General features: G+C 35.7%; 2 protein-coding genes across 6 annotated transcripts; one reads left to right on the top strand and one right to left on the bottom strand.

The window, feature by feature from the left end:
- The first annotated feature begins 10,971 nt into the window (after positions 1-10,971).
- Positions 10,972-15,660, top strand: LOC107935905 (phytochrome E). 2 transcript variants are annotated; one of them, XR_005919551.1, is made up of 5 exons: positions 10,972-13,370; positions 13,590-14,397; positions 14,545-14,835; positions 14,949-15,327; positions 15,420-15,660. XR_005919551.1 is itself a non-coding variant. In XM_016868530.2 (4 exons), the coding sequence occupies exons 1-4, from the start codon at positions 11,321-11,323 to the stop codon at positions 15,181-15,183; spliced, it is 3,384 nt and encodes a 1,127-aa protein (XP_016724019.2). In that variant the 5' UTR covers positions 10,972-11,320; the 3' UTR covers positions 15,184-15,660. The 2 variants fall into 2 exon arrangements, 1 of the variants encoding a protein (XP_016724019.2); XM_016868530.2 differs by having other exon boundaries at positions 14,949-15,660.
- Positions 15,661-15,828: 168 nt separating this feature from the next.
- On the bottom strand, positions 15,829-21,757 carry LOC107913145 (protein MEI2-like 5). Of its 4 annotated transcripts, XM_016841620.2 has the most exons (14): positions 21,101-21,466; positions 20,734-20,778; positions 20,505-20,645; positions 19,962-20,431; positions 19,387-19,545; positions 19,171-19,287; positions 18,915-19,066; positions 18,342-18,433; positions 17,574-18,245; positions 17,303-17,489; positions 17,114-17,198; positions 16,964-17,032; positions 16,592-16,771; positions 15,829-16,402 (listed from the first exon to the last, which is right to left on the bottom strand). In XM_016841620.2, the coding sequence occupies exons 1-14, from the start codon at positions 21,123-21,125 to the stop codon at positions 16,280-16,282; spliced, it is 2,517 nt and encodes an 838-aa protein (XP_016697109.2). In that variant the 5' UTR covers positions 21,126-21,466; the 3' UTR covers positions 15,829-16,279. The 4 variants fall into 4 exon arrangements, with proteins under 4 accessions (XP_016697109.2, XP_016697106.2, XP_016697107.2 ...); XM_016841617.2 differs by having other exon boundaries at positions 17,303-18,245; positions 21,101-21,757; XM_016841618.2 differs by lacking the exon at positions 21,101-21,466 and adding an exon at positions 21,544-21,702 and having other exon boundaries at positions 17,303-18,245.
- Between the last annotated feature and the right edge of the window lie 3,741 nt (positions 21,758-25,498).

The following is a 25,498-nucleotide window of genomic DNA, read 5'->3' as shown; positions in this document are numbered from 1 at the left end:
CTTAATTAATACGATATTAATATTTTAAATTTAAGGGATGAAGTTAGAAATAAAAAAATAATCTAAAAGTAAAACTAACCCTCCTTAATTTACTTTTTTATGTATAGTCCATTTTCAATTCATAAATAAGAGAATAATACGTTTCAGCGCACGTGTACATTCTCTTACATTGACAATAATACCCATATTAATCCAACTAAACCTGGTTAAGAGTGATGCAGTTATAATTGCAAAAGTTATTAGTTTGTTAAAGCAGGTATTAGGTAAACAGCAGTTACTTGGTTTACGTCTGTTAGACTCTACGTGTATAAATGCATGCAAAGGCTGTATATTCAACAGATGAAAAAAATTAATGAAAAATCACTCTTCTTGATTTCTCTTTTTGTTTCTGTTTAGTTTTATCTTTACTTTAACAAGGTATCAGATTAAGACTGTTCCTGGGTCGTCTTTCTCGTCTGTTCGCTGTGTTGATTTTTTTTCTCTCTTCTTGAAATGGACTGCGCTGCTATTGATGGCGTTGTGGACAATAGGTTATTTTCTACAAAGAAGATTAGTGTTCTTCTTGATGATAATACCTATTTGTTATGGAGGCAACAGGTTTTTTTGGCACTAAAAGCACATAAGCTTCAAGGCTTCTTGGACTCACAACAAACTCCTGTTCAGTTTGTTTTCGATGGGAATGGTGGTCGTCAGACTAACCCAGAGTTTGAGCGTTTTGAACAGCAAGACAGTGCGCTTGCATCGTGGTTGTTGTCTTCGTTTAGTCAGACTGTCCTTCCTCATCTCATTGGTATGGACACCAGTGCTAAGATTTGGAATGCCGTTGCTACTTTATATGGCATTCAAACTACCTCCAAATTGATGGTCTATCGAAGGTCTCTGCACTCCCAATGCAAAGGTGATTTGAATATGAAGGAGTTCTTGATGAAAGTTAAAAATTATTGTGACACTTTGGCCCGTTATCAACGAGCGCGAACATGTTACAGCAAATCTCAATGGTCTTCCTGCTAAATACGAATCTGTTATCTCCATTATTACAGCAAGTCAAGTGCCCTACACAGTTCAATGAGTCACCTCTATGCTTCTTGATACTGAAACTCAGCAGCAGGTTGTGACTTGTGATACTTCCAGTTCGGCCAACACGGTGTCTCATCAAAATTCAGAATCTACTATTGTAGATAATGGTTCAATGCTTGCTTATAGACCTTCATCTACTTCTCGGGGGCGTGGTCGAGGGCGTTTCTCTAGCTCAAGGGTTCAATGTCAGCTCTGTGAAAAATTTGGGCATCTAGTCGACCGATGCTATTATCATTTTGACTCCTCCTACAGAAGTAATAATTATCGCCCTCCCCCTCAGGCAAACAGTTTCAGTCCCACTACGTGGTCATCACCCTCTTTAGCAAAATGTTCCGTGGTATCCACCAAGTTGGTGTTTTTCGCCTCCTCCTTCATCTACCTGGCCTAACTCATTTATTGGTAGCCCTTCTCAGCAGGTCAGCATGCCTACCTCTGGCATAGCTCACTCTCAAGCTTATGTGGCCACTCCTGAAACAGTGGTTGATAACTCTTGGTACTCGGACTCAGGTGCTACACATCACCTTACAAATTCAGTTTCTTCTCTTGGTGACAGTGAAACACACAAAGGACCAGGTAAGGTGTTTGTTGGCAATGGTTCAGCTATTCCTGTTCTGTCTACAGCGCAATCGTCACTAATTACTCGATCTCGACCATTGTACATGAGATCCTTGTTGCTTGTTCCTGGCATTACAAAAAATCTTTTGTTTGTGTCAAAGTTTGCTAAAGATAACAGGGTGATGTTTGAGTTTTTTCCCACTCAGTGTCAGGTGAGTGATTTGCAGACTAGAGAGGTCCTCCTGACGGGTTCTGTGCATCATGGCTTATATCGACTTCATCTCAACAAGCTTCCTGAAGGTGGACTGTCTTCTAAGCATGTTCAATGTCTCACAGTTAGTAAAATGCTTCCTTTAAATGTTTGGCATTCTAGACTAGGGCACCCCTGTCGAGCTATACTTACAAAAGCTCTTTCACGATGTAATATTCAGTTTACTACTAGTAATAAAGTTGTTGAGTGTGTTGCTTGCCATTTGGGTAAAGAGCATAAACTTTCCTTTTCCAAGTCAAACACTACATACAGCTTACCCCTACAATTGATAGTTGCTGATGTTTGGGGGCTGGCCCCGATTGTGTCCAACGGGTTTCGTTATTATGTTACATTCACTGATGCATACTCTCGCTACACATGGCTTTACTTCTTGAAGAGCAAGTCAGAGGTCGTTACTGTGTTTCCTCAGTTCCATCGTCAAGCTGAGCGAGTACTTGGTGCAAAACTTCAAGTGCTACAAATAGATGGGGGTGGGGATTTTCATGCATTAAAGCACTATTTAGCCCAGTAAGAGATTGTCCAGCGTCTCTCATGTCCTTACACCTCTGCATAGAACGGTCTTGTTGAGCGCAAACACAGACAGGTGGTTGAAACACGTCTGACCATGCTTGCTCATGCTACCATGCCTTTAAAATTTTGGAATGAAGCTTTTTATAGTGCTGTTTTCCTGATCAACAGATTACCCTCTCAACCTTTGGGAGATATATCTGTAGTTGAATGATTAATATTTGGAGAAATAAAACAAAGAAAATGATAAAGAATATAATGGAGAAGAGAAATAAATTTTGTATGAAAAAATTCTTTCAAATAATCTTTTATTTCAAGCACACAAAGTTAATTAATTCTTCATCACATACAACTCTTTATATAGGAGTTGTAAGTGACTATTCATCTATATCACTATATGCTAGGAGTTGTAACTATTCATGCATGTGTGTATCTTTTCATATTCAAGCCTCTTAACTTTTCATCTTCAAGTCTCTTCACTATTCATATTCAAGTTTTTTCACTTTTCATATTCAAGTCTCTTCACTCTTCTAACTTTTCATAATTTATTTGTGCAAGGTTAATTTAATTATGTGCCAACAATGCCTCCCTTAAATTAAACTTGCTTTGAACTCCCAACCTTTCAACATTTTTCTTGAAGACTTGTCCACTTAGAGGCTTTGTGAAGATATCAGCCATCTGATCTTCCGTCTTGCAATATTCAACTTGAACATCACCATTATTCACTAGTTCCCTCAAGAAGTGATATCGAATGCGAATGTGTTTTGTCCTTCTATGAAGAACTGGATCTTTTGTGACCGAAATAGTAGAACTATTGTCACAAAACAAAATTGTTGACTTGCTTTGCTTCTGCTTAAGACTTTCTAAAATTCCACGTAACCAAATCAATTGACATCCTGCATAAGATGCAGTGATATATTCAGCTTCTATAGTCGAAAGCGCCACAATTGATTGTTTCTTTGAACTCCATGAAACTACACCACTACCAAGGTGAAAAACATAACCAGAAGTGTTTCTGCTATCATCAATGCTTCCTGCTAAATCACTATCCGTATAACCAATGAGATCAACTAATGTATTAGCTTTATATAAAATTCCATAATCAATGGTTCCCTTCACATATCTCAATATTCTTTTGGCAGCCTCCCAGTGATTGGAGTAAGGTTTCTCCATGAATCTACTTACCAAGCTAACAGCATACACGATATCAGGCCTTGTCGAAGTCAGATACATCAACTTCCCAACCAAACTTCTGAATATGGTGGAATTGACAAGCTTTCCTTCACCCTCTTTAGATAACTTCAGACCTGTAATGCATGGAGTAGAGACTGGATTCGCATTTTCCATCATGAATTTTTTTAGAACTTCCTTTGCGTAGCTCTCTTGTGAAATAAAAATTCCTTTCTCGGATTGATGAACTTCAATGCCAAGAAAATGATGAAGTTCTCCCAAATCTGTCATCTTAAATTCTGCCATCATTGAGTGCTGAAATTCTTTCAACATCTTCACATCATTTCTTGTGAAAATAAGATCATCAACGTAGAGACTTACAACCATGAATCTTCCTTGATAATTGCCTTTGATGTAAAGAGTATGCTCATATGGAGATTTCTGGAATCCACACTTCTGAAAATAAGAATCGATGCGGATGTACCATGCTCTGGGTGATTGCTTCAACCCGTACAAAGCTTTCTTCAACTTGTAAACTTTTTCTTCTTCTCCTTTTTTGACAAACCTGGTGGTTGATCAACATAGACTTCTTCTTTGAGAACACCATTCAAAAACGCAGATTTTACGTCCATTTGGAACATTTTCCAATTGTTTTGGGCAGCAAGAGAAATAAGTAACCGAACTGTCTCAAGTCTTGAAACTGGAGCAAATACCTCTGTAAAATCTTCTCATTCCTTTTGCTTGTATCCTTTTGCAACCAGTCTTGCCTTGTACTTGTTGATAGAGCCATTCGGATTCATCTTTGTCTTGTACACCCATTTGACTCCAATTGAATTCTTGTGCGGCGGTAAATCTGTGAGTTCCCATGTATCATTGTTTTCAATTGAACAAATCTCTTCTTTCATGGCTTTCCTCCATATTTCTTCTTGATATGCATCATCAAAAGAAATTGGATCTTCTCCTGCAAAGAAAGCAAAGAATACAGCATCATTTTGCACAACTTCATCCGTTACATCATATAACTCTTGGATGCTTCTCGTTTTTCGGATCGGGCTGGATGAAGAAGAATTTGATGAAGAACTTGGGGAAGCAGGAGGATTTTCTACTTGAGCATCATCTTCAGCATTCTCAATTACTGCCTCTTCTTCTTCTTCAAGTTTAAAAGGAAAAATTGGCAAATTTTCCTTTTCAACTTCCATATCTTCAAACATGGAATTTTCATCAAACCGAACATCTCGGCTTATCACAATCTTCTTTGTCACCGGATTATACAACTTGTATGCCTTACTTCTTTCACTATAGCCAATGAAAATGCATTTCTCTGACTTGTCATCCAACTTGCTTCTCATTGCATCTGGAATATGAGAGTAGGCAACACTCCCAAATACTCTAAGATGACTAACACTAGGCTTTATACCATACCACGCCTCATGTGGTGTGCAATTCTCCAAGCTTCTTGTCGGTGATCTGTTTATAAGATAAACTGCACAGGAAACAGCTTCAGCCCAAAATCTTCTTGATAACCTCTTCTTCTTAAGAAGACATCTAGCCATTTCCATAATTATTCTGTTCTTTCTTTCACACACACCATTTTGCCGAGGTGTATGGCGGACTATCATTTCATGCCGGATGCCACTATCTCGGTAATATTTCTTAAATTCTTTTGAAAAATATTCACCTCCACGATCTGTACGCAAGGTGTTAATTTTCAACCCAGTAAAGTTCTCCACTTCTGCCTTGAAATATTTGAATCTCTAAAAAGCCTCTGATTTTTCTTTGACACAATACACCCATAACTTTCTCGAGTAATCATCAATGAAAGAGATAAAGTAACGATTACCTCCTAAAGATGAAACTGTCATTGGACCACAAAGATCTGAGTGAATAAGTTGCAATGGTCTTCTTGCTTTCCACGAGGATTGAGAAGGAAAAGCAATTTTGTGTTGCTTTCCAAGTTGACATGCTTCACAAACATCATCAAGCCGATCGATTTTTGGTAAACCTCTAACCATCATCTTCCTTGAAAGCATCTCCAAATTTCCATAGTTTAAATGTCCATATCTATCATGCCATAACTTTGAAATTCCTTTATGAGCACCAATAAAACAAGACATATTCTGATTTTGAAGGGTAAGAGAGAAAAGATTATTTGATGCCACTCCAACTCTAGCAACAACCTGATTTTTCTTTGATAAATAGCAAGCCATGTCTCGGAAATGAATATCATACCCTTCTTCAAGAGATGCCCAACGCTAAGCAGATTATTTTTAAGACCAGGAACAAAATAAACTTCAGACATTTTCTCTACCCTTCCTTGCTTTGTTTTGAACTCCAACTCACCAACACCGCTAACTTTGTAAGCTTTGCCATCTCCTACTTTTACTTCTCCACAATCAGATTCAAAGAACTTCGAAAATAAATTTTTGTTACCTGTCATATGCTTGCTAGCACCACTGTCTATGTACCAGACATCATCAATCTCTCCACCATGAGATACGAGCAACAAAGTTTCTTGCTTTTGCTCTTGATTATTTTGTACTATATTAGCTTCATTTTTCTCTTCTTTTTTGTACCAGCATTCACTTGCCAAATGACCAGGTTTGCGACAATTATAACATTCAAAATAGCCACGACCTCTTCCTCTTTGATTTCCACGTCCACGTCCTCTTTGTGATCCTCTAAAATTTTGACTTTGGTTGGCTTCTTTCCATCCATTCTCCATGCTTACATCTTCACCTCTTTCAGAGCATTTGAGCCTCTTCCTCTAAAATTTCTTCCTCTTCCACGACCACGATCTCTCCCTCTTTGATTTTTAAAATCTCCCTTATTCTCATTTAGAGACAACTTTGACTGGAGTGCTTGATCTAGATCTACTTCCTTTTTCTTCTTGCTTAATCTTTCTTCATGGGCTTGCAACGAACCTGTGAGTTCATCAATAGTCATGGTACTCAAGTCCTTTGATTCTTCAATGGCAACCACAATGTAGTCAAATCTGGAATCTAAAGAACAGAGGATTTTCTCAACACCACGAATATCATCCATAGTTTCACCATTTCTTTTTAATTGATTGACTATGGACAAAACCCGTGAACAGTAATCAGAAACTGATTCTGACTCTGTTTTTGCAATCTTTCAAACTTTCCTCGAAGAGTTTGCAACCGAACTCTTTTCACCTTTTCATCTCCTTTGAATGAATTTTGTAAAAATTCTCATGCTTGTTTTGCCGTGGTGGCACAAGCTATTTTTTCCCAAGCCGCTTCATATGATTGAACTCCTTGATATATCCAAAATAAGGCTTGCTGATTTTTCTTCCTTGATTTTCTTAGACTCTCTTTTTGAACTTGTGTTAATCATTCCTCCTCTTCAGCCTCAACTTCATTATAACCTTTTTCAACAATCTCCCAAACTTCTAGAGATCCAAGAAGAGCCTTCATTTGGATACTCCATTTGCTATAATTTTCTTTGGTTAATTGGGGAACGGAAGAAAGAGGAATAGAATTGTTTATTTCGATCGAACAAGGCTCTGATACCAATTTGTAGTTGAATGATTAATATTTGGAGAAATAAAACAAAGAAAATGATAAAGAATATAATGGAGAAGAGAAATAAATTTTGTATGAAAAAATTCTTTCAAATAATCTTTTATTTCAAGCACACAAAGTTAATTAATTCTTCATCACATACAACTCTTTATATAGGAGTTGTAAGTGACTATTCATCTATATCACTATATGCTAGGAGTTGTGACTATTCATGCATGTGTGTATCTTTTCATATTCAAGCCTCTTAACTTTTCATCTTCAAGTCTCTTCACTATTCATATTCAAGTTTTTTCACTTTTCATATTCAAGTCTCTTCACTCTTCTAACTTTTCATAATTTATTTGTGCAAGGTTAATTTAATTATGTGCCAACAATATCACCCTATGAGAAATTGTTTAAGACAAAGCCAGACTATTTTTTCCTTCGAACATTTGGTTGTTTGTACTTTCCAAACCTTCGACCATTTAATAAAACTAAATTCCAGTTTCGGTCTTCACCCTGTGTGTTCTTAGGATACTTACCATTGCATAAAGGCTACAAATGCCAGGATACAACTAGTAAAATTTATGTTACAGCCATGTCACTTTTTTATAAAAACTCTTTTCCATACAAAGCTATGTCTTCATCACCACGTGTCTCGTCTAACCCAGTGTCTTAGACTAGTGCAAAACTTTTTCTCTTAGCCCCCATACAAGAATCCTGTGCTAACCCACCTACCACCACTACACTTAATAATTACCCTACACCACCTAGTGTATCACCTACAACAACTCTTTCACAATCTGACCACCAAAATGTGACACAACCTAACTTCACTATTTTCACCTAGTCTACCTACCCCTCAACCAGTGACACATGTCTCATCTACCTCAACTACCTCATCCAGACCACATACCCCTCAACCATTACAAGCTTCACAATTGACTCCTCTCAACATGCATCCTATGGTTACCAGGAGTAAAGTTGGGACTTTCAAACCAAAAGTTTATATGAGCTCAGTACAATGCTCTTCGGCTGAGGTACCTTCCGATATTCACACTGCAATGGCATCTCCGTGCTGGCAAACAACCGTCCGTGATGAGTTACAGGCATTGGCTCGCAATAACACCTGGACACTCTGCTCACTACCAAGCAATCGAAGGGCAGTCGGATGCAAGTGGCTTTTTAAGATAAAAAAAAGGTCGATGGATCAATAGATAGGTACAAAGCCTGGTTGGTAGCAAAAGGCTTCTCTCAACATGCAGGACTTGATTTTCATGACACGTTCAGTTCGGTCGTTCGAGCATCAACTATTCGCACTGTTCTTGCTCTTGCTGCTATAAAAGGGTGGTCGTTGAGACAAGTCGACATTAATAATGCTTTCCTTAATTGTGATCTTACTGAAGTGTTGTATATGGAACAATCCCCTGGTTTTGAAGTTTGTGATGCCACTGGTCAGAAGCTCGTTTGTAGATTGCACAAAGCTCTCTATGGTCTACGACAAGCTCCCCGTGCATGGTTTCAAACTCTCAAGCAATATATTGTTGACCAGCTTGGTTTTCGAGCATCCAAAGCTAACTCTTCTCTGTTTGTTCAATGATCTGCAGGACAGTGTATACTACTCATAGTCTATGTTGATGACATTGTCCTCACAGGCAGTTCGGATCAAGAAATAGCAGATGTAGTACTTCATCTTCATAATAAATTTGCTTTCAAGGATATGTGAGAGCTCAATTTCTTTTTGGGAATTGATGTACAGCACACTTCACAGGGAATACTACTCAGTCAGAAGAAGTACATTGCCGAATTGCTTAAAAAAACTGGAAAGGTAGAGGCCACTCCCACGCCAACACCTATGGTAAGCAGCGCAAAATGAGTTGCTTCAGATGGTAGTCCTCCGTTGGCAGATGCTCATTTGTATAGGAGTGTTGTAGGAATGCTGCAATATATGTGTATTACACGACCTGATCTGTCGTTTAGTGTCAATAAACTCAGCCAGTTCATGAACGCTCTAAGTGAAACTCATTGGAGAGCCATCAAACGGGTTTTGAGATACCTAGCCGGTACCATAGATCATGGACTGGTTCTTACACCTGGTCAGCTGGAACTGGTATGTTATTCTGATGCAGACCGGGCATCATCCATTGAAGATCGTCGGTCAACTTCGGGGTATGTTGTGTTCTTAAGTCCAAATCCGGTTGCTTGGTGCTCAAAGAAGCAGCTAGTGGTGTCAAGGTCTTCTGCTGAAGCAGAATATCGTAGTCTCGCAAATTGCGTTTCCGAGCTTTTATGGCTTCAACAACTGTTGACTGAAGTAGGCATTTCTCCATCTAAAGTGCCGGTTGTTTGGTGCGATAATTCCTCTGTAGTCTCCATGGCTGAGAATCCTACACATCATGCCAGGATCAAGCATGTTGAAATAGATCATCATTTTGTTAGGGAAAAAATTCTTGCAGGACTGTTACAAGTCAGCTTTGTGCCTTCTGATCAACAGGTTGCATATGTTCTAACTAAACCAATTACCCCTAAGATGTTTTCTCTGTTTCGATATGCTCTTAGGGTCTTGTTGCTTGATGAGCTTAAAGCTCAGAAATCAACTAGCTAGGGGAATATTAAGAGTGATGCAGTTATAACTGCAAAAGTTGTTAGTTTGTTAAAGCAGGTATTAGGTAAACAGCAGTTACTTGGTTTGCGTCAGTTAGACTCTACGTGTATAAATGCATGCAAAGGCTGTATATTCAACAGATGAAAAAAATTAATGAAAAATCACTCTTCTTGATTTCTCTTTTTGTTTCTGTTTAGTTTTATCTTTACTTTAACAAACCTCAATCCACACCCTTCTTATTTCACTTGTGTTTGTTCAAAAATTGTTTGCTAACATTAGTTGTCCCAATACATTTAACAAAACAAAGGGACTTGTAAAGAAAGGGGGGCAGTTTTGGTATTTTACAGCATACAAAAACTCGTGGCTCACATTTAATATATAAATATTCTTTTATATAAAAATTGCCTTTTTTGAGGTTGTCCATTGACACTATCACCAAACCATTTGGTGTCTTATCCTCTCTTATCATATTTTTTGTCAAAATTTTGGTCGGCATTTTTTCATAAAGTCTTTGCTTTTTCTATTTTCATCATATAAAAATTTGAAGTCTAATTTCATTAGCAAATAAACTTAATTATTTTTTTAAATTCAACATTTTTATTTTTTTATGCATTTATAATTCATGCTGTAGGCCATTTTCTTTGTCATATTTACTAAAGCAGTCCTTACAATTTGCTACTTATATCCAACTTAGGAGGCTATTATGTGATTAGGGATCACAATAAAAATTTAATATTATAAAGGTATATATTTATAATAGATTCATTAACAGAATTTCTGTATATATAAAATTTCAGTATACAATATATAACATTAATATATACATATATTCACATCTATAATTTTAATATAAGTGTTAATATTTGATACATTGATACTCTTTATTTCATAAATAATTTTAAAATTTCATCATATATATTTTTAATATCTTATTATATATTTATAAAATACTTGTCAATCTTTACATTACTTATTAAATTTAAAAATTCTACTGTATCAGATATTATTCCATTATATAAAAGATAAAATAATAATTTTAAAAATTAAATAAAATAGAGTAAAACAAATATTTATTAGAAGGGTTTAATTTGTCCGTGTATCTATTTATAAAAAGTTTCTTCACTTAGAACGAATCGGTTTAAAATTTGAAAAATAAGTTTAAAACTATTGTGATGTGATTTAAGAATATGATTATTGAGTTTTAGTGAAAATAAAGGAAAACAAAAAGTGGTCCCTATTCCAAAACAAAGAACAATGAGATAAAAGAAAGGGTCTTTATTAATTGACAAAAGTTGACGTGAATTGAGAGTGATAGTGTACTGGTGTACTGTAATAACAGCAAAGATGTGTTTAAGACATGTTTAAACAAGATAAACCTTGATTAAGGTAATGAAAAGAACAAGTACTAACAGCTCAGTTATTCATGTTTTAAAGGCGAGAGATAAAAAGAAAGGGGAAAAAAGAGTGTGAAAGGGTTATTAATCAATCATCCAACAAAAAAACACAGTGAGTGTAGCAAAAGCAAAGGCATGGTGACGATAAAGTTTCAGCTACTTCTTACACAACGGCCATGCTTTTGTTTGTACTAAATATTCTCACAGATTCCTACAAGAAATGGAAGTTGAGAGTGGAGAAAGAGGAAAACAACCCAAAAGAGAAAGGCCCGTTGCTGCTTTGTCATCATCAGCTGCGAGTAATATGAAATCTATGGATAAAGGGAAACTCATTGCTCAATACAATGCGGATGCTGGGCTTATGGCTGAGTTTGAGCAGTCTGGTGTGTCGGGTAAGTCCTTTAACTATTCAAAATCGGTTCTTTATGCTCCACATAGTGTGCCTGAAGAACAAATAACTGCTTATCTGTCGAGAATCCAAAGGGGTGGTTTGGTTCAACCTTTTGGTTGTATGATTGCTGTTGAAGAACCCAGTTTTAGGATCATTGGTTATAGTGAGAATTGTTTTGGGTTGTTGGGTTTGGATTTGGATAGTGAGGATGAGATTAAAGGGGTGAAGAGTTTGATTGGGATTGATGTGAAAAGCCTTTTCACGCCTGCATCAGGTGCTTCTTTGGCAAAAGCTGCCGCATCTAGAGAGATTTCATTGTTAAACCCGATTTGGGTTTATTCAAGGAGCACTCAAAAGCCATTTTATGCTATTTTGCATAGAATTGACGTGGGGATTGTGATTGATTTAGAGCCTGCTCGGTTAGGTGATCCGGCATTGTCGGTTGCTGGTGCTGTGCACTCACAGAAACTTGCTGTTCGGGCGATTGCTAGGTTGCAGTCGCTTCCTGGTGGTGATATCGGAGTATTGTGTGATACGGTTGTGGAGGATGTTCGGAAGCTTACTGGCTATGACAGGGTTATGGTGTATAAGTTCCATGATGATGGTCATGGTGAAGTTGTATCAGAAATCAGGAGGTCTGATTTAGAGCCTTATTTGGGTTTGCATTACCCTGCTACAGATATCCCTCAAGCTGCTCGTTTCTTGTTCAAGCAGAATCGCGTTAGGATGATCTGTGACTGCCATGCAAATCCGGTTAAGGTCATTCAAAGTGATGAGCTGAAACAGCATCTCTGCTTGGTCAATTCAACCCTTAGGTCGCCCCATGGTTGTCACACACAGTACATGGCAAATATGGGCTCGATTGCCTCGTTAGTGATGGCAGTTGTAATAAATGGTAACGATTCAACAAAGCTTTGGGGACTGGTTGTCTGTCATCATACTTCGCCGCGCTATGTGCCATTCCCCCTTCGTTATGCCTGTGAATTTCTCATGCAGGCATTTGGACTGCAGCTATACATGGAACTTCAATTAGCATCACAACTAACTGAGAAGAAGATTCTAAGGGCTCAAACCTTACTTTGTGATATGCTTCTCCGTGATGCCCCGTTTGGTATTGTGACACAATCCCCTAATATCATGGACCTTGTAAAGTGTGATGGGGCTGCACTTTACTACAGAGGGAAATGTTGGTTGCTGGGTGTTACTCCAACTGAGTCGCAGGTAAAAGATATAGCTCAGTGGCTGCTCACCACTCATGAGGATTCTACTGGACTGAGCACTGATAGTTTGGCCGATGCTGGCTATCCTGGTGCTGCTTTACTGGGTGATGCAGTTTGTGGTATAGCTACTGCCCGAATCACTTCAAAGGATTTCTTGTTCTGGTTCAGGTCTCATACTGCAAAGGAAGTGAAATGGGGAGGAGCCAAGCATCACCTGGAGGACAAGGATGATAGTGGAAGAATGCATCCAAGATCATCGTTTAATGCTTTTCTTGAAGTGGTGAAAAGTAGAAGTTTGCCTTGGGAGATTCCAGAAATTAATGCTATTCACTCTTTACAGCTGATAATGAGAGATTCATTTCGAGACATGGAAGAGAGTGGCTCCAAGGAGTTAGCTTGTGGCCAGCAAAATGATACTGAGACGGAGGGAATCAATGAAATCATCTCAGTGGCATATGAAATGGTTAGATTGATTGAGACTGGAACAGCTCCAGTCTTTGGAGTTGACACAGCTGGTATCATAAATGGTTGGAATGCAAAAGTTGCAGAATTGACAGGTTTACAAGCCGATCATGCAATCGGGAAATCCCTAGCTGATGAAGTTGTTCATGAAGATTCTCGAGAAGTGTACGAAAATCTCATAGGAAGAGCTTTGCAAGGTAATCTCATCCTTGTTCAATGGTGAGGACATTCAATACGAAATGAATTTTTTTGTTTTTGATTCAAAATCATAGTTCCGCACTTGTTTTTCCATTCATATTTGATTCAATGCTCAGTTTGTGCATTTGGTGTCCTTGCTATTTCAAACATATATTTAAACACAGTTATTTACATTTTTCAAATGATATGGTAACTCATGCTTACCTAATAAAATCCAGGTGAGGAAGACAAGAATGTTGAGTTAAAACTCAGAAATTTCAAGCCTCATCGGAAAAATGCAGTAGTTTATATCGTGGTCAATGCCTGCACAAGCAGGGATTATGCAAATGATATCATTGGTGTATGCTTTGTGGGTCAAGATATCACATCTGAGAAAGTCGTGCTGGATAAGTTCATCCGTTTGCAAGGAGATTATAGGGCTATCATACAAAGTCTTAGCCCTTTGATCCCTCCGATATTTGCTTCTGATGAGAATACTTGCTGTTCTGAATGGAATGCAGCCATGGAAAAACTGACTGGCTACAGCAGAAATGAGGTCATAGGTAAAATGCTAGCTGGAGAAATCTTTGGAGGTTTATGTCAGCTCAAAGGCCAGGACTCGATGACTCGATTTATGATCATGTTGTATCAAGGAATTAGTGGTCGGAATGCTGAGAAGTTTCCCTTCAGCTTTTTCGATAGAAAAGGGAAATTTGTGGAGGTTTACATAGTGGCAAACAAGCGGACTGCTGCTGATGGGAACATAATTGGTTGCTTCTGCTTCTTACAGGTTATTGTGCCTGACATGCAGCAAGCTAGTGAAGAACACAAGCAAGAAGACAAAGAGTTGTTTACGAAACTTAAACACTTAGTGTACATGCGACAAGAGATGAAAAATCCTTTGAATGGCATTAGATTTACCCACAAACTTTTAGAAACTACAGCCATTTCTGAAAATCAGAAGCAATTCCTTGAGACTAGTGATGCTTGTGAAAGACAGATCTCGGCAATAATTGAGGATATGGACTTTCGAAGCAATGATGAAGGGTAAGTCCCGATTCAGTTCCATTATCTGCATAATTTGACCCTTGTGGTCTCAACATTACTTCAGTTTGTTCGTTTTGCTCATCATATGCAGCCATCATGGTTTGATATGTATCGCAATACGTACTAATGTCTAAATCATTTCGGCAGCATGGAGCTGAGCATGGAAGAATTTGTTCTAGGGAACGTTCTCGATGCTGTCGTCAGTCAAGTCATGATTTTGATTAAAGAAAGGAACTTACAACTCTTTCACGAAACTCCGAAGGAAATCATGGCTCTATCTTTATACGGTGATCGAATTAGGCTCCAGCTAGTCCTATCGGATTTCTTGCTTAACATGGTGCATCATGCTCCTTCTCCAGATGGATGGGTAGAAATCAAGATTTCACCTGGTCTAAAGCTACTACGAGATGGTAACGAGTTTCTCCGATTACAATTCAGGTAACTGCAATTATTTCACTGTTTGCCTTAGTTTTTGCTATGCTATGTTCCACAGTTTGTCCCATCAGAAGGTACTCTCGAGTAACAGTGTTGCTTTTTCCATGTCCCTGTAGGATGACTCACCCAGGTAAAGGCCTTCCTTCCACTCTTATTCAAGAAATGCTCGAGAGCGGAAATAGTTGGACGACGCAGGAAGGACTAGGGCTAAACATGTCGCGGAAGCTTCTAAACAGGATGAATGGACATGTTCAGTATGTCAGGGAACATAACAAATGTTACTTCCTCATTGATCTCGAAATCAAAACGAAAGGAAGACAAAAAGCATCACTAGTAGAACAACACTACTAATCTCTTCAAAGAAACCCTCTCTGCTCTAAGTATGCATCAATGGGGTCACATAGATTTTCATGAGGTATGAGAATTGAGAATAATCATGTGAGCACCCAAAGCCAACAACTTCATGAGGTGAAGCCTGTTTGTCCATCAATGCTGGTATGAGAATTGAGAATAATCATGTGAGTACATACATACATATTCTATATCTATATATATTATATATGTGTATATACATTTCTTTGTTTCAGCATAAAGCGAAATGGAGAGAAGATGCTGGGGTTTGCTAGCTGAAAATAACAAGTTGAAATGTAAGAAACCCCGTGATATTTGTGTAATAATGGTGGCAATGTAGAAGTGAGCCTGCTCGTATCAGAAAAATTAACTTCAGATATTTGCTCTTTGAATGACTTATCATTTATAAAAATATGTACTCAAACTATTTAGAGGACAAAAAATTGAAAAGTGAAGTAAAAATTGTTAGTTTTACAATTACATACTTTTAGTGTCTACCACCGATAATCATGTCGACTGTAATAACCTTCATTTTACACCAACAATAAACTGAAAGCAAATCAAATTTAGGACATGTATCACTTCCCTGAGATGAAAAACATGCGAGTCACTAGGCCTGCAGCATGCATAGAGCATAAACAACCATTGTCAATTGCATCCATTTCATAGAGAACCAAATTATGTGATAAACAAAAACAGTTTGTTTTCTCAACTATACAATTTTCTGTTAATGGCACTAATGTTACATCCCTAGCCATCAAAATCTCAACTCTCACAACGCTTATGCCCATTTCGAAACCCCGAAAAAGAAACCAAAATAGAGAGGCCAAGGCAGAGACAGAACAATGATGCAGAAACCCCACCATAACATCCTCTCAAATACAAGACAAAAAGATATTGATGCGTGAACAAACCACAATGAACCTACAGTTTCCATGTTCGAATGCTCAGCTGGCTTAGACTACACAAAATCAGCATCCTGTCAATAGCGGGTTCACCTCTTCCTATGTTCTTACGGTCGACTATGTACGAAATATGTTAGCCTTCACTGCCCCATGAATTTGGTACAAGGGCAAAATCTCCTGATATTAAGCTGCTAGAAGGTTTCAAGCTCCTCGCCAGCATCTTTCTTTTTGGGGCTACCTGAAGAATCACCCGAGGGTAACCCGTTTGGCTGGCGGATGATATTCAAACTAGAGTGTAAATGCTCTGGGATGGTCTACAAAAAAGGGGGAAAATAAGCCATTGTTATTATCATGTTTAAGAAAGTCAACTCTTGAATAAAAAGATTCCGATGCTTAAATGAGTAAAAAATGGCTGAATTCAGTCAGTTATTGAAAGCCCTTAGGAGTAAGTGTATAGTTGTAGGTTATAATATAAAAGTAAGAATACCATATTATAATGCTACCTGATCGCCACCATCTGGACCTTCAGAGTGAAAGAGAATTGGGCGGCAGCGCTTATCTTCATTCATCAAGCTTGAATTCTGGAAGTGGGCAACAAGAGCTGCCTTTCCCTGGATTCGAGCATATGCCAAAGAAGCAACTTTCTCGCTATTAAACTTCTCCCACTTCTTTCCATTAAATGCCTGCATATAGTATAATATAAATAAATCCAAAGGAAAAATTCCAAGGCTTCAGTAACAAGCTTGCGTTCCCTTTAATAACAAGCAGAAATTTTCTTCGAAGAAAAGGTTAAATCCAATTATCCTAAATTCACCTAAATGTCTAAGACGCAAAAGTCGAAAATATATTAAATCAAAAAAAAAAAAAAGAGCAACCTCATAAAATGGTATAATGTGTGAAGGAGACAGCATATTGATAAAGGCATAGCCCACATTGCACTTATTCTGCATCACAAATGAGAATATCCATCAGCTGCAATTGAACTTAGAAGTCTAAACTGCAAATCAGATCCCCAAAGTCATTACCTTAAAATCTATTGGCAAATAGAGAAAATCGTAAGTTCCCTGATGATTTTCATCAATGGCAGCCAGCAACATCTTTGAGGTATACCTGAATATCATAATGAAATAGAAATAGTCAAGGCATCAGTACTTCAAACATATTGACATGTAGCCAATATTCATAAACCAGCAGATTATAGAGGATGAACCGACTTATTTGGAATATTTTTTATCATCAGAGTTGTTCGAGTATCTTCACCGCTAATAATTTTATCCAAATCCAGCTGAAACTGCTTTTTGTTATCCAGCTGGTTCCGATTATTTTCAACCCGTCTGCTCCGGCCACGCTCAGCCAACCCCTCCATACTGTTTGGCAGTAGTCCTGGGTATAGGCCATTGCCTAAAAATACAGGACTTAACCTAGGTGAAGACATCATTCTTATACTTGAACTGTTCTCAGACACATTCGGTGGAATGCCAATACCTGAACTCATAGGAGCACGAGAACCCATGTTAACCATAAAACCTTCATTGTGGCCTACACTCATGCCTCCAAATGTAGCAGGACTAATGAATGAATTTTCTGATGATTCTGGGAAGAAACCAAAGTGCCTTTCCAGAGGAACACCAGATGGAGCAGATCCCATGTGATGGTGATGGTGGGATGAGCCTGAGAAAGATCCTTGCCGACCTGTGTATGGAAAGCCATGGCCATTTCCATTGGATGAAAATGGATGTTCCATAGATGATGTTGGCCAGACTGAAGAGTTTGTGCGATCTGTATATGAATTTGGGTTCCCCCAAAGAAACTGTGGCCCAGACAATGTTTCCATCCTGGAACCATTTGACGGGCCAAAAGTAGGTATGGTTCCATGGTATTGGCTCAACTTTGGCTCTGGAAGAGAATGGGAAAGTTGAAACCCAGCTCCATGGGTTGAATTTGTATTGGTTAATGCATGCTCTACATGACCACCCCTTGCTTGGTCCTTGCCAATCGGTGCAACTTTCACGGAGCTCGACACTTGAGGATGCAGAATAGAAGCCAGACCAGATAATTGATTGCTGGTAGTTGGGCTCATGGTCCCAAAAACAGGGGACTTGCTAAAAGAATGCATTGGACTATGCTCTATAGGACTGTTAAACTGTGCCCAGCTACCTGTCAGGAATATTGCAACATCCTCAGTTTACAAAATAAATCCCAGACAATCAAACCGTATGCACACAAATGATAGAATGTAGCTCAAAGCCCTACCTGGAGGAGAATTGGTTATCGGAGAACCAGCTTGATGTCTAAAACCCCGAGATTCATCTTGTTCAAGATCTTGATTAAGTTGCAACATCAAACTACAAGTTGAAAAAGATTAACAATCAAATATTTTCATCATTGCTATACTTCCAATAACAACAAAGCAAGAAATCAAACAAACAAATAGTAACCGATGGTAAACACAGAATAAAGAGAGTTTTCTAAATAAAGAAAAAGAGCATGTCAATAAAGTCTAGCACGCAGCAGCCAAGATAAATGATCCATATAATTACACTTGAACAAGGCCACAACTGCAGTAGTTCTCATAGTTTCTATTTCCTTGCAGAGTTATAATTTACAATCTACCTCTTCCAATTAATAGCTTTTGTGCCTTGGTACCAGTAGAAGAGCAAATAGCAAAACACTATCAGGTCACATAGAAAAAAGGCACAGCCCAATGCTATCACAGTGTCAAATACTATTGGGAAAGACTTATTTAAGAGGGATGACAAGATTCATCAAATAAAAGAAATTACAGTTTTATACATTAGTACTAATAGAAGAACAAGATATACGCACTTGCGACGAGCTCCTCCAGGGCGACTAGGTTCAAGCTTAATACGTTTACCGGCTATATCACTTCTATTCAGTGACTTAAGAGCTTGTTCTGCAGCTCTAACATCATAAAACTCAATGAACTTATGGTGTCGCTTGTATGGTGTTTCCCTTATCTGTTTTTTAAGTGATGAAAAAACTTGTTTCAGAAACACTAAACATGCAATCTCATGTTTGAAGCAAGGAAACATTTTCAGAAAAGAGAAAAAAAAAGCATCACCTCTTTAACCTCACCATAAACCCCAAATATTTGACGAAGATCTTCATTTGAAACAGATGGATCCAAATTAAATACTACTAAAGTTCCTTGATTAACATCCTTCTCTGATGGATTATCCTGATGCAGTATAGGTTACAAGAAAAGTAAAAGGAAAACGTGTTAATAAAAACAAAACCATGGCAGAAGAAATTATTCGGGAATAAAAATGCTCTAAACCTTAGGAATTGAGAAGTGAATGTCAAGTTTTCTCCGTCTTAGTGGCTTGTTCTGTAATGCACGCATAGCTGTTCGAGCAGCACGAATGTCATAATAGGATATCATCACAAAGCCCCGATGTTTACATGCCGTGTACAGAGTTCTAATATCACCATATTGCTGCAAAAAGGAGAAAAATAAATGTAGCAGTTGAATCAGAAAAGATTGGAAGTGACTTGTAGTTCTCGAGCATCAAAGAGCAGAGAAACAACAGGTTTGGATCGATAACCGTATAATCTAACAATTCAAAATTCATTCTAGAATTAAGGGAACATATAGTTACAATTTCAAATTGCCCCAACTAATTTTAACTTGAAAAACTGGAAAGTTTCTAAATCAGATGACTTAGTCAATTCCAGCATCTAAAACCCGCATTTCTGGTTCTAAGGGCAATGCATTACAATTTCAAGCAACGCACATATGAAAAACGGACAAAATAATGGAAGTATTTCCAAAAGCAGAATGCCTTTTACACTGCGGCCCTGAAAATGCGGTGTCAAGGAATGTCATCGGAAATAATTTGAAGAATTAATTACCTCAAAAAGAGCTCTTAATTCAGAATCCTCAACATTGCTATTTATATTACGAACAAATAATGTCCTCGAAGGATGTTCTCCATACGGATGTTCCCCAGCTATAGTTCCAACACCATTTGGAAGGCCATAATGGGGCATGCCATTCCCAACAACAGCATCAGAGAGACTCACTTTTGACATGCCGATGGTCAGGCTCTCCTGTGGATCAGTTTCTAATTCCATACCTCCACCACTGCCAAAAAGATCATACTCCTCTAGATCTTCCAGTGAATTAGGCAACCCACTTAAATCAAAATCATCCATTATGCCTGCTAAAAGCTCATCCTCATCATCAGGAAGCAAGTTTCCAAGTGCATGAGCTTCAATATCCCCGAATGGATCATTGCTTTCCACATCTTGACTTAGGTTATTTAGATCAGATGTAATACCATCAATAGATTGATAATTATTGTCCGTATCATTTAAGTTCACTGCATGTAGTCAAAATAAGGTCAGTCTTTCCTTAATACAGTAGATAGTCTTTAAAAAAGTGCTAACACTTACATTTTTCATGTGGAAGAACAGGCAATGAGCTAGAAAAGAGGGTAGCATCAGTTGAGGCATGGTATGCATCAGAACCAGATAAAATCCGCCATGCACTTTCCACCTTTTTAGATGCATTTTCTGTTGGAATCTTAGTAGGATCTAGACCACACACAATTAACAGGACCAATTAAATAAAAAAAAACACACATTGCGCATTGGCAGTATAACATGAACAATCGTAAATTACCTGAAACCAAATGGTCAACAGACTGCTTCATTGCATTGCCTTTTTCTGCCAAGAACAAGGGAACAAAATATATATCAACCTTATGAAACGTAGATCATTGCATGCTTGACAACCAAATTGCTACTAAGAATAGAAAGAAACATAATCTCAAAATTGTTCTGAAGGGAACATGGAAAAGTTAAATATAAAGTCAAACCAACAGCCTACATAATTAACTTTGAAAGATCCTCACACCATGAAACATGATAAAATAATATCACAAAAAATCCAGACCTTTTAAGCCTAAATAAGTTGAAGACATCTAAATGGAATTGAAGTTCAAGTAAAATTCAGAAGTCTTATCGTTTTTTTTTATCTATTTACTAACCTAAGTTCTGATTCTCCAAATTCATCACTGCATAAAAGTGAGACCAATACCAAATCCAAAGTCCACAGGAAAAAAAAAAGAAAAACCTCCAGCAAAATTAAGATTATAAGAAGGTCCAAAAGGTACATAGTATATTTATATATTTGTTAGGATAGCAGCTGAAAAATCAGTGTTTTGAGCAATACTCCTACAATAGCAATCAAACTATTCTTTAATATCCAATATTAAAAAACAATAACGGCAAACTCAAAGACAAACAAAACCCAGAAAGATGCTAACTTTAATATCAAGGCTCAAACTTTTTTGCTCAAAAACAAAAACCTAATTCACATTAGACCCAAAAAAACATAATTTTTTTCAATATTCAAATGAAAATCATAAAAGAAACCCACCAAAACAGTAAATTGGACATAAAAGGAAAAAGAAAAAAAAAACAAGATTACCAGAATGAGGTTCAAAGAGTGTGAAAAATTAAAGGGAAAATAATTTAACTGATTTTCAATAGAAAGACTCTCTGCCACGATCACACGCAAACAAGCTTAGAGAGCCGTGAAGAGAGAGAGAATTTGAAGTAAAAAGTACTTTGCTTTCTCTTTCCCTCTTTATAAGACTTTAATGGGTTTTTTTTTTCAATTTTTTTCTTTAAAAAATAATTTCTTTGTGAAATAATGATGATTGGACGAGTGGAGTTAAAAGAGCAGAGAATGATTGAAATGGAGAAAGAGAGAGAAATAGAAAGGTCTAATTATTCACTCAGTCACTGTAGTCTTCTCACTATTGAAATTTAGTTCTTTTATTTTTAATTCTAGTAATTTAAGTCCTTATACTTGTCTGCTTTAAAAATTAATGTGCAATTAATGAATTTGTTAACTTATTTGTATTAAATTTCGATATTCATTACCAATTTTTATTTAATTTTTAAATTAAATCTTTAAATATTAAAATGTTATATTTTAACGGGTTGGAGTTTAGGCCTTCAACGAGTTGTCCTTGAGATAAATAGTATGACTGTAATCCGATTGATTCAAGATGAGTCAATTGAGTTCCACCATTCAGCCGTGTTACGAGCTATTAAAGAAATTATTCAACATCCTTTGATGGTCAGGGTGACACATATACTCAGAGAGGGTAATCGAGTAGTTGATCAACTGGCAATAATGATATTTTCAAGGCCTCTGAACATGTATAATTGTATGCAATCCCCGAATGAAATTTTTCAAAAGCTACATGATGATCGCTCTAGAATAACTTAGCCCCGCTTAATCTAGTTATACCTTTATCCTTCTATATGTACCAAAAAATATCATATTTTCAAATTTAAAAAAAATGTATCGATAGTATTTTGAATTGGATTTTAATTTTAAATTTATACAAAAAAAGAAAGATCAAGTGTTTTAATTGAAAAACAGAGGAGCTAGACTGTCAAATAATATAGGAACAAAATTTTTAAAGTTAAAATATTATAGGGACTAGAAGTAGAAATAAACCAAAAAATTGTGTTGTGAATGTGGGGAATTTAACTGTATTTAAATATATTTTTGGGGTCCGAAAAAACGTTCGATAAAATATAAAAACAAATATAAAATATTTTTACTTTGTGGATAGAGTTGAATTCAAACTTGACCCGGCGTTGAGGTAAATTGCAAAATTGCCATTAAGTTGAGATTGTGGAAGTTGTGGGGATGAGGACGTGGATACGATAACACTTGGACTTTTTTGGTATAAAAAATTAAAAGTTAAAAGGAAATGTTCAAAATAAGAGAATTTAATAAAGAATTGGAAAATTAAAAGATAAAAAAAATTTATTACTAAAAATAACAATTTTTATTTACTTTGGCACGTAAATTAAAATGGATAATGTGTTGATAAAAAGCTTAAGGATGACGTGGCAGGATAAAATCCGTAGATAAGCACCTTTTTTGTTCACACTCTAGGCAGGTTTACAAGTCAATAATGTTTATCTTTGTGTGATCCGATTTATTATTTAAAAATTAATATTCAATATATTATTTATATTGAATCTACAAGAAATCGTGCATTAATTAGAATATTTTATAAATATTACTTAATTGTATTAAAAGTTATTTGATGCTTTCTAAAAACAAAAAGCTTTTATACAATATTTATTAAACCCAATAATCATATTTTAATAATTTTTTATTAACGAGTGAGTCTTAGAAAACAGGGGAAATTATTTTATGCACTTTCTCACCAATCATTTATTGTTTCTTTTCAATAATTTAATGATATTTTAGGAATTTTTTTATATGTTTGACATATAATTTTAATTTTTTTAACCCTAAATTTGAAACTAAGAACCTCAAACCTAACCTCAAGCTCAGAACCTTAAACTTTGACCTTGAACTTCGAATCTTAAACCCAGAACCCAAACATTAAACCCTGAACTTAAAATCTTGAGGATTCGAGATTCAAAATTTAGGGTTCAAGTTCGATGCTCAAATTTAATGTTTAGGGTTCGAGGTTTGAGATTTGGAGTCCGAATTCGAGTTCAAGATTTAGCATTTAGGGAAAAAAATTATTAAAATTATGTGCTAATAATATAAAAAAAATTTATTGAAATATCGTTAAATAATTAGAAAGAAACCATAAATGATGTGATGAAAATAGTCCATAAAATAATTTTTCGTGTTTTAGACTGAGGAAAGATTTATGAAAAAGAATGTATATTTATATCTTAAATATTGAAAATAAGGAAATTTAATTTAGTTTACTAAAAATAAAGGGCACCAAAAGGTGATAAATAAATTATCATGATGATATCTAATCATAAAATAATTAGTGGGTCACAATCAAAAGCATATTACAAGACAATAATTTTGTCATGTATGAGATTATATAAAGATTTGATACGTTGTTATTGTTATATTTAAATATTATAATTAAAATTAAAACATGACATATATTTTATAATATAGTAAAAATAATAATATTAAAATAAATATATGAAGATTTTTAATAAATTAATACACCAAAATTTAACCTTATATATTATACAAAATTAATAATATCATCGATAATACATAAAATAATATAAATCCTATTATATATATCACCAAATGTTTTAATCACAAATGGTGTGTAAAAGTTGGTATAAAGTAACATCTGATAATATAAATTCAGTCCTTGAGTTCTATCATTGAGACAACCTTTTTTTCTCTAAGAATATGCTGTCGGAATATTCCCTTTTTTTTTTTTTTAAGTGATGGTTAAAATATGAAAAATAAAAACTAATGATTTTCCTTACTGTATCATACACTGTATCGAATAAGCTATTAACAATTGATAAAGTGTTGTATATATTTATATTTTTTTATTATTTGTTTTGAAAGTATATAATTTTTTAGGGATAAATTATAAATTATACATGAATTATGGTTTAATGTATAATTGTATATATAAATTTTGATTTTGTGTAATTTTATATATGATATTTTAATTTATTCCAATTATTATAAATTATTAACACAATTATTAACATCGTTTTATGTTTATATATTACATACATAAATAATTATATTTATCCAATATGAAAATAAATCGATGTATTATTTCTTTAAATGTGTATGATTAAATCAAAATTAAAGTTTCAAGTATGCATTTGAACCACAATTAGGGTTTATGTATATAATTGCACGTTAAATCAAAGTTCATGATGCTAAGACAACACATTAACAGGTCTAAAAGTTTTCTTTATTAAATTGTCAAACCAAAAAAAGGAAAGTATTTACACCACTTCAGTGGTAGTTTGCCGTTGGCATTGTCAAGTGCCACTCAACAACTCTTAACTTATCTTGTCTCAACAAAAAAAAAAGAGAGAGAGAAAAAAAAAGAAAGTAAAAACGAAAGAGGTAGAGACGAAGAAAGGAAGAAAATAATAATAAAAGAAAAAGTTAAAAATTTTAAAAAACAAGTTTTAATTTATGAGGTGTTGAAACAAAAGCCACATCAACATTTAATGTGCCACATTAGATTTTCATAACACCATTAATGTCAGGCTAGACACAGTGGCCAAACCGTTACAAATTGATAAGTTACTGATCAAGATATAACAAATTAAAGTTCAGTGATCATAATGTAATCTAAACCATACATAAATAATTATTTTTGTAGTTTACCCGAGCTTTTTTTTAAGTAACCAATATTGTTATAAATTTGTTTTTAATGTAATTTTTATTAAAAAAAATCTAAAAAGAAAATCAAACTCATAATACATTTGCAAGTAGTGAGACTTAAACTTAGGGCACCAAAATCCTCCAAGCCTCAATTTTATTATTTAATTAAAGTTTCATTTATTATTTACATTATTTTTTTATAAATATGTTTTAACGTGGAATTTTTTCACCTATATTATGGGTATGATATAATCTAATTTACATT

The sequence above is a fragment of the Gossypium hirsutum genome, chromosome D10 (assembly GCF_007990345.1).
Source record: "Gossypium hirsutum isolate 1008001.06 chromosome D10, Gossypium_hirsutum_v2.1, whole genome shotgun sequence".
Lineage (NCBI taxonomy): Eukaryota > Viridiplantae > Streptophyta > Magnoliopsida > Malvales > Malvaceae > Gossypium > Gossypium hirsutum.
The sequence above is the reverse complement of the archived record's forward strand: the minus strand, read 5'-3'. Positions and strand labels throughout refer to the sequence as shown.

Coding starts and splice junctions, on each gene's coding strand:
- LOC107935905 (XM_016868530.2), top strand. CDS start 11,321: ATGGAAGTTGAGAGTGGAGAAAGAGGAAAACAACCCAAAAGAGAAAGG. Junction 14,398..14,544: donor TTTCGAAGCAATGATGAAGG/GTAAGTCCCGAT, acceptor TCATTTCGGCAG/CATGGAGCTGAGCATGGAAG. Junction 14,836..14,948: donor TTTCTCCGATTACAATTCAG/GTAACTGCAATT, acceptor ATGTCCCTGTAG/GATGACTCACCCAGGTAAAG.
- LOC107913145 (XM_016841617.2), bottom strand. CDS start 21,125: ATGAATTTGGAGAATCAGAACTTAG. Junction 20,432..20,504: donor TGTTCTTCCACATGAAAAAT/GTAAGTGTTAGC, acceptor GACTACATGCAG/TGAACTTAAATGATACGGAC. Junction 16,772..16,963: donor ACATTATACCATTTTATGAG/GTTGCTCTTTTT, acceptor TACTATATGCAG/GCATTTAATGGAAAGAAGTG.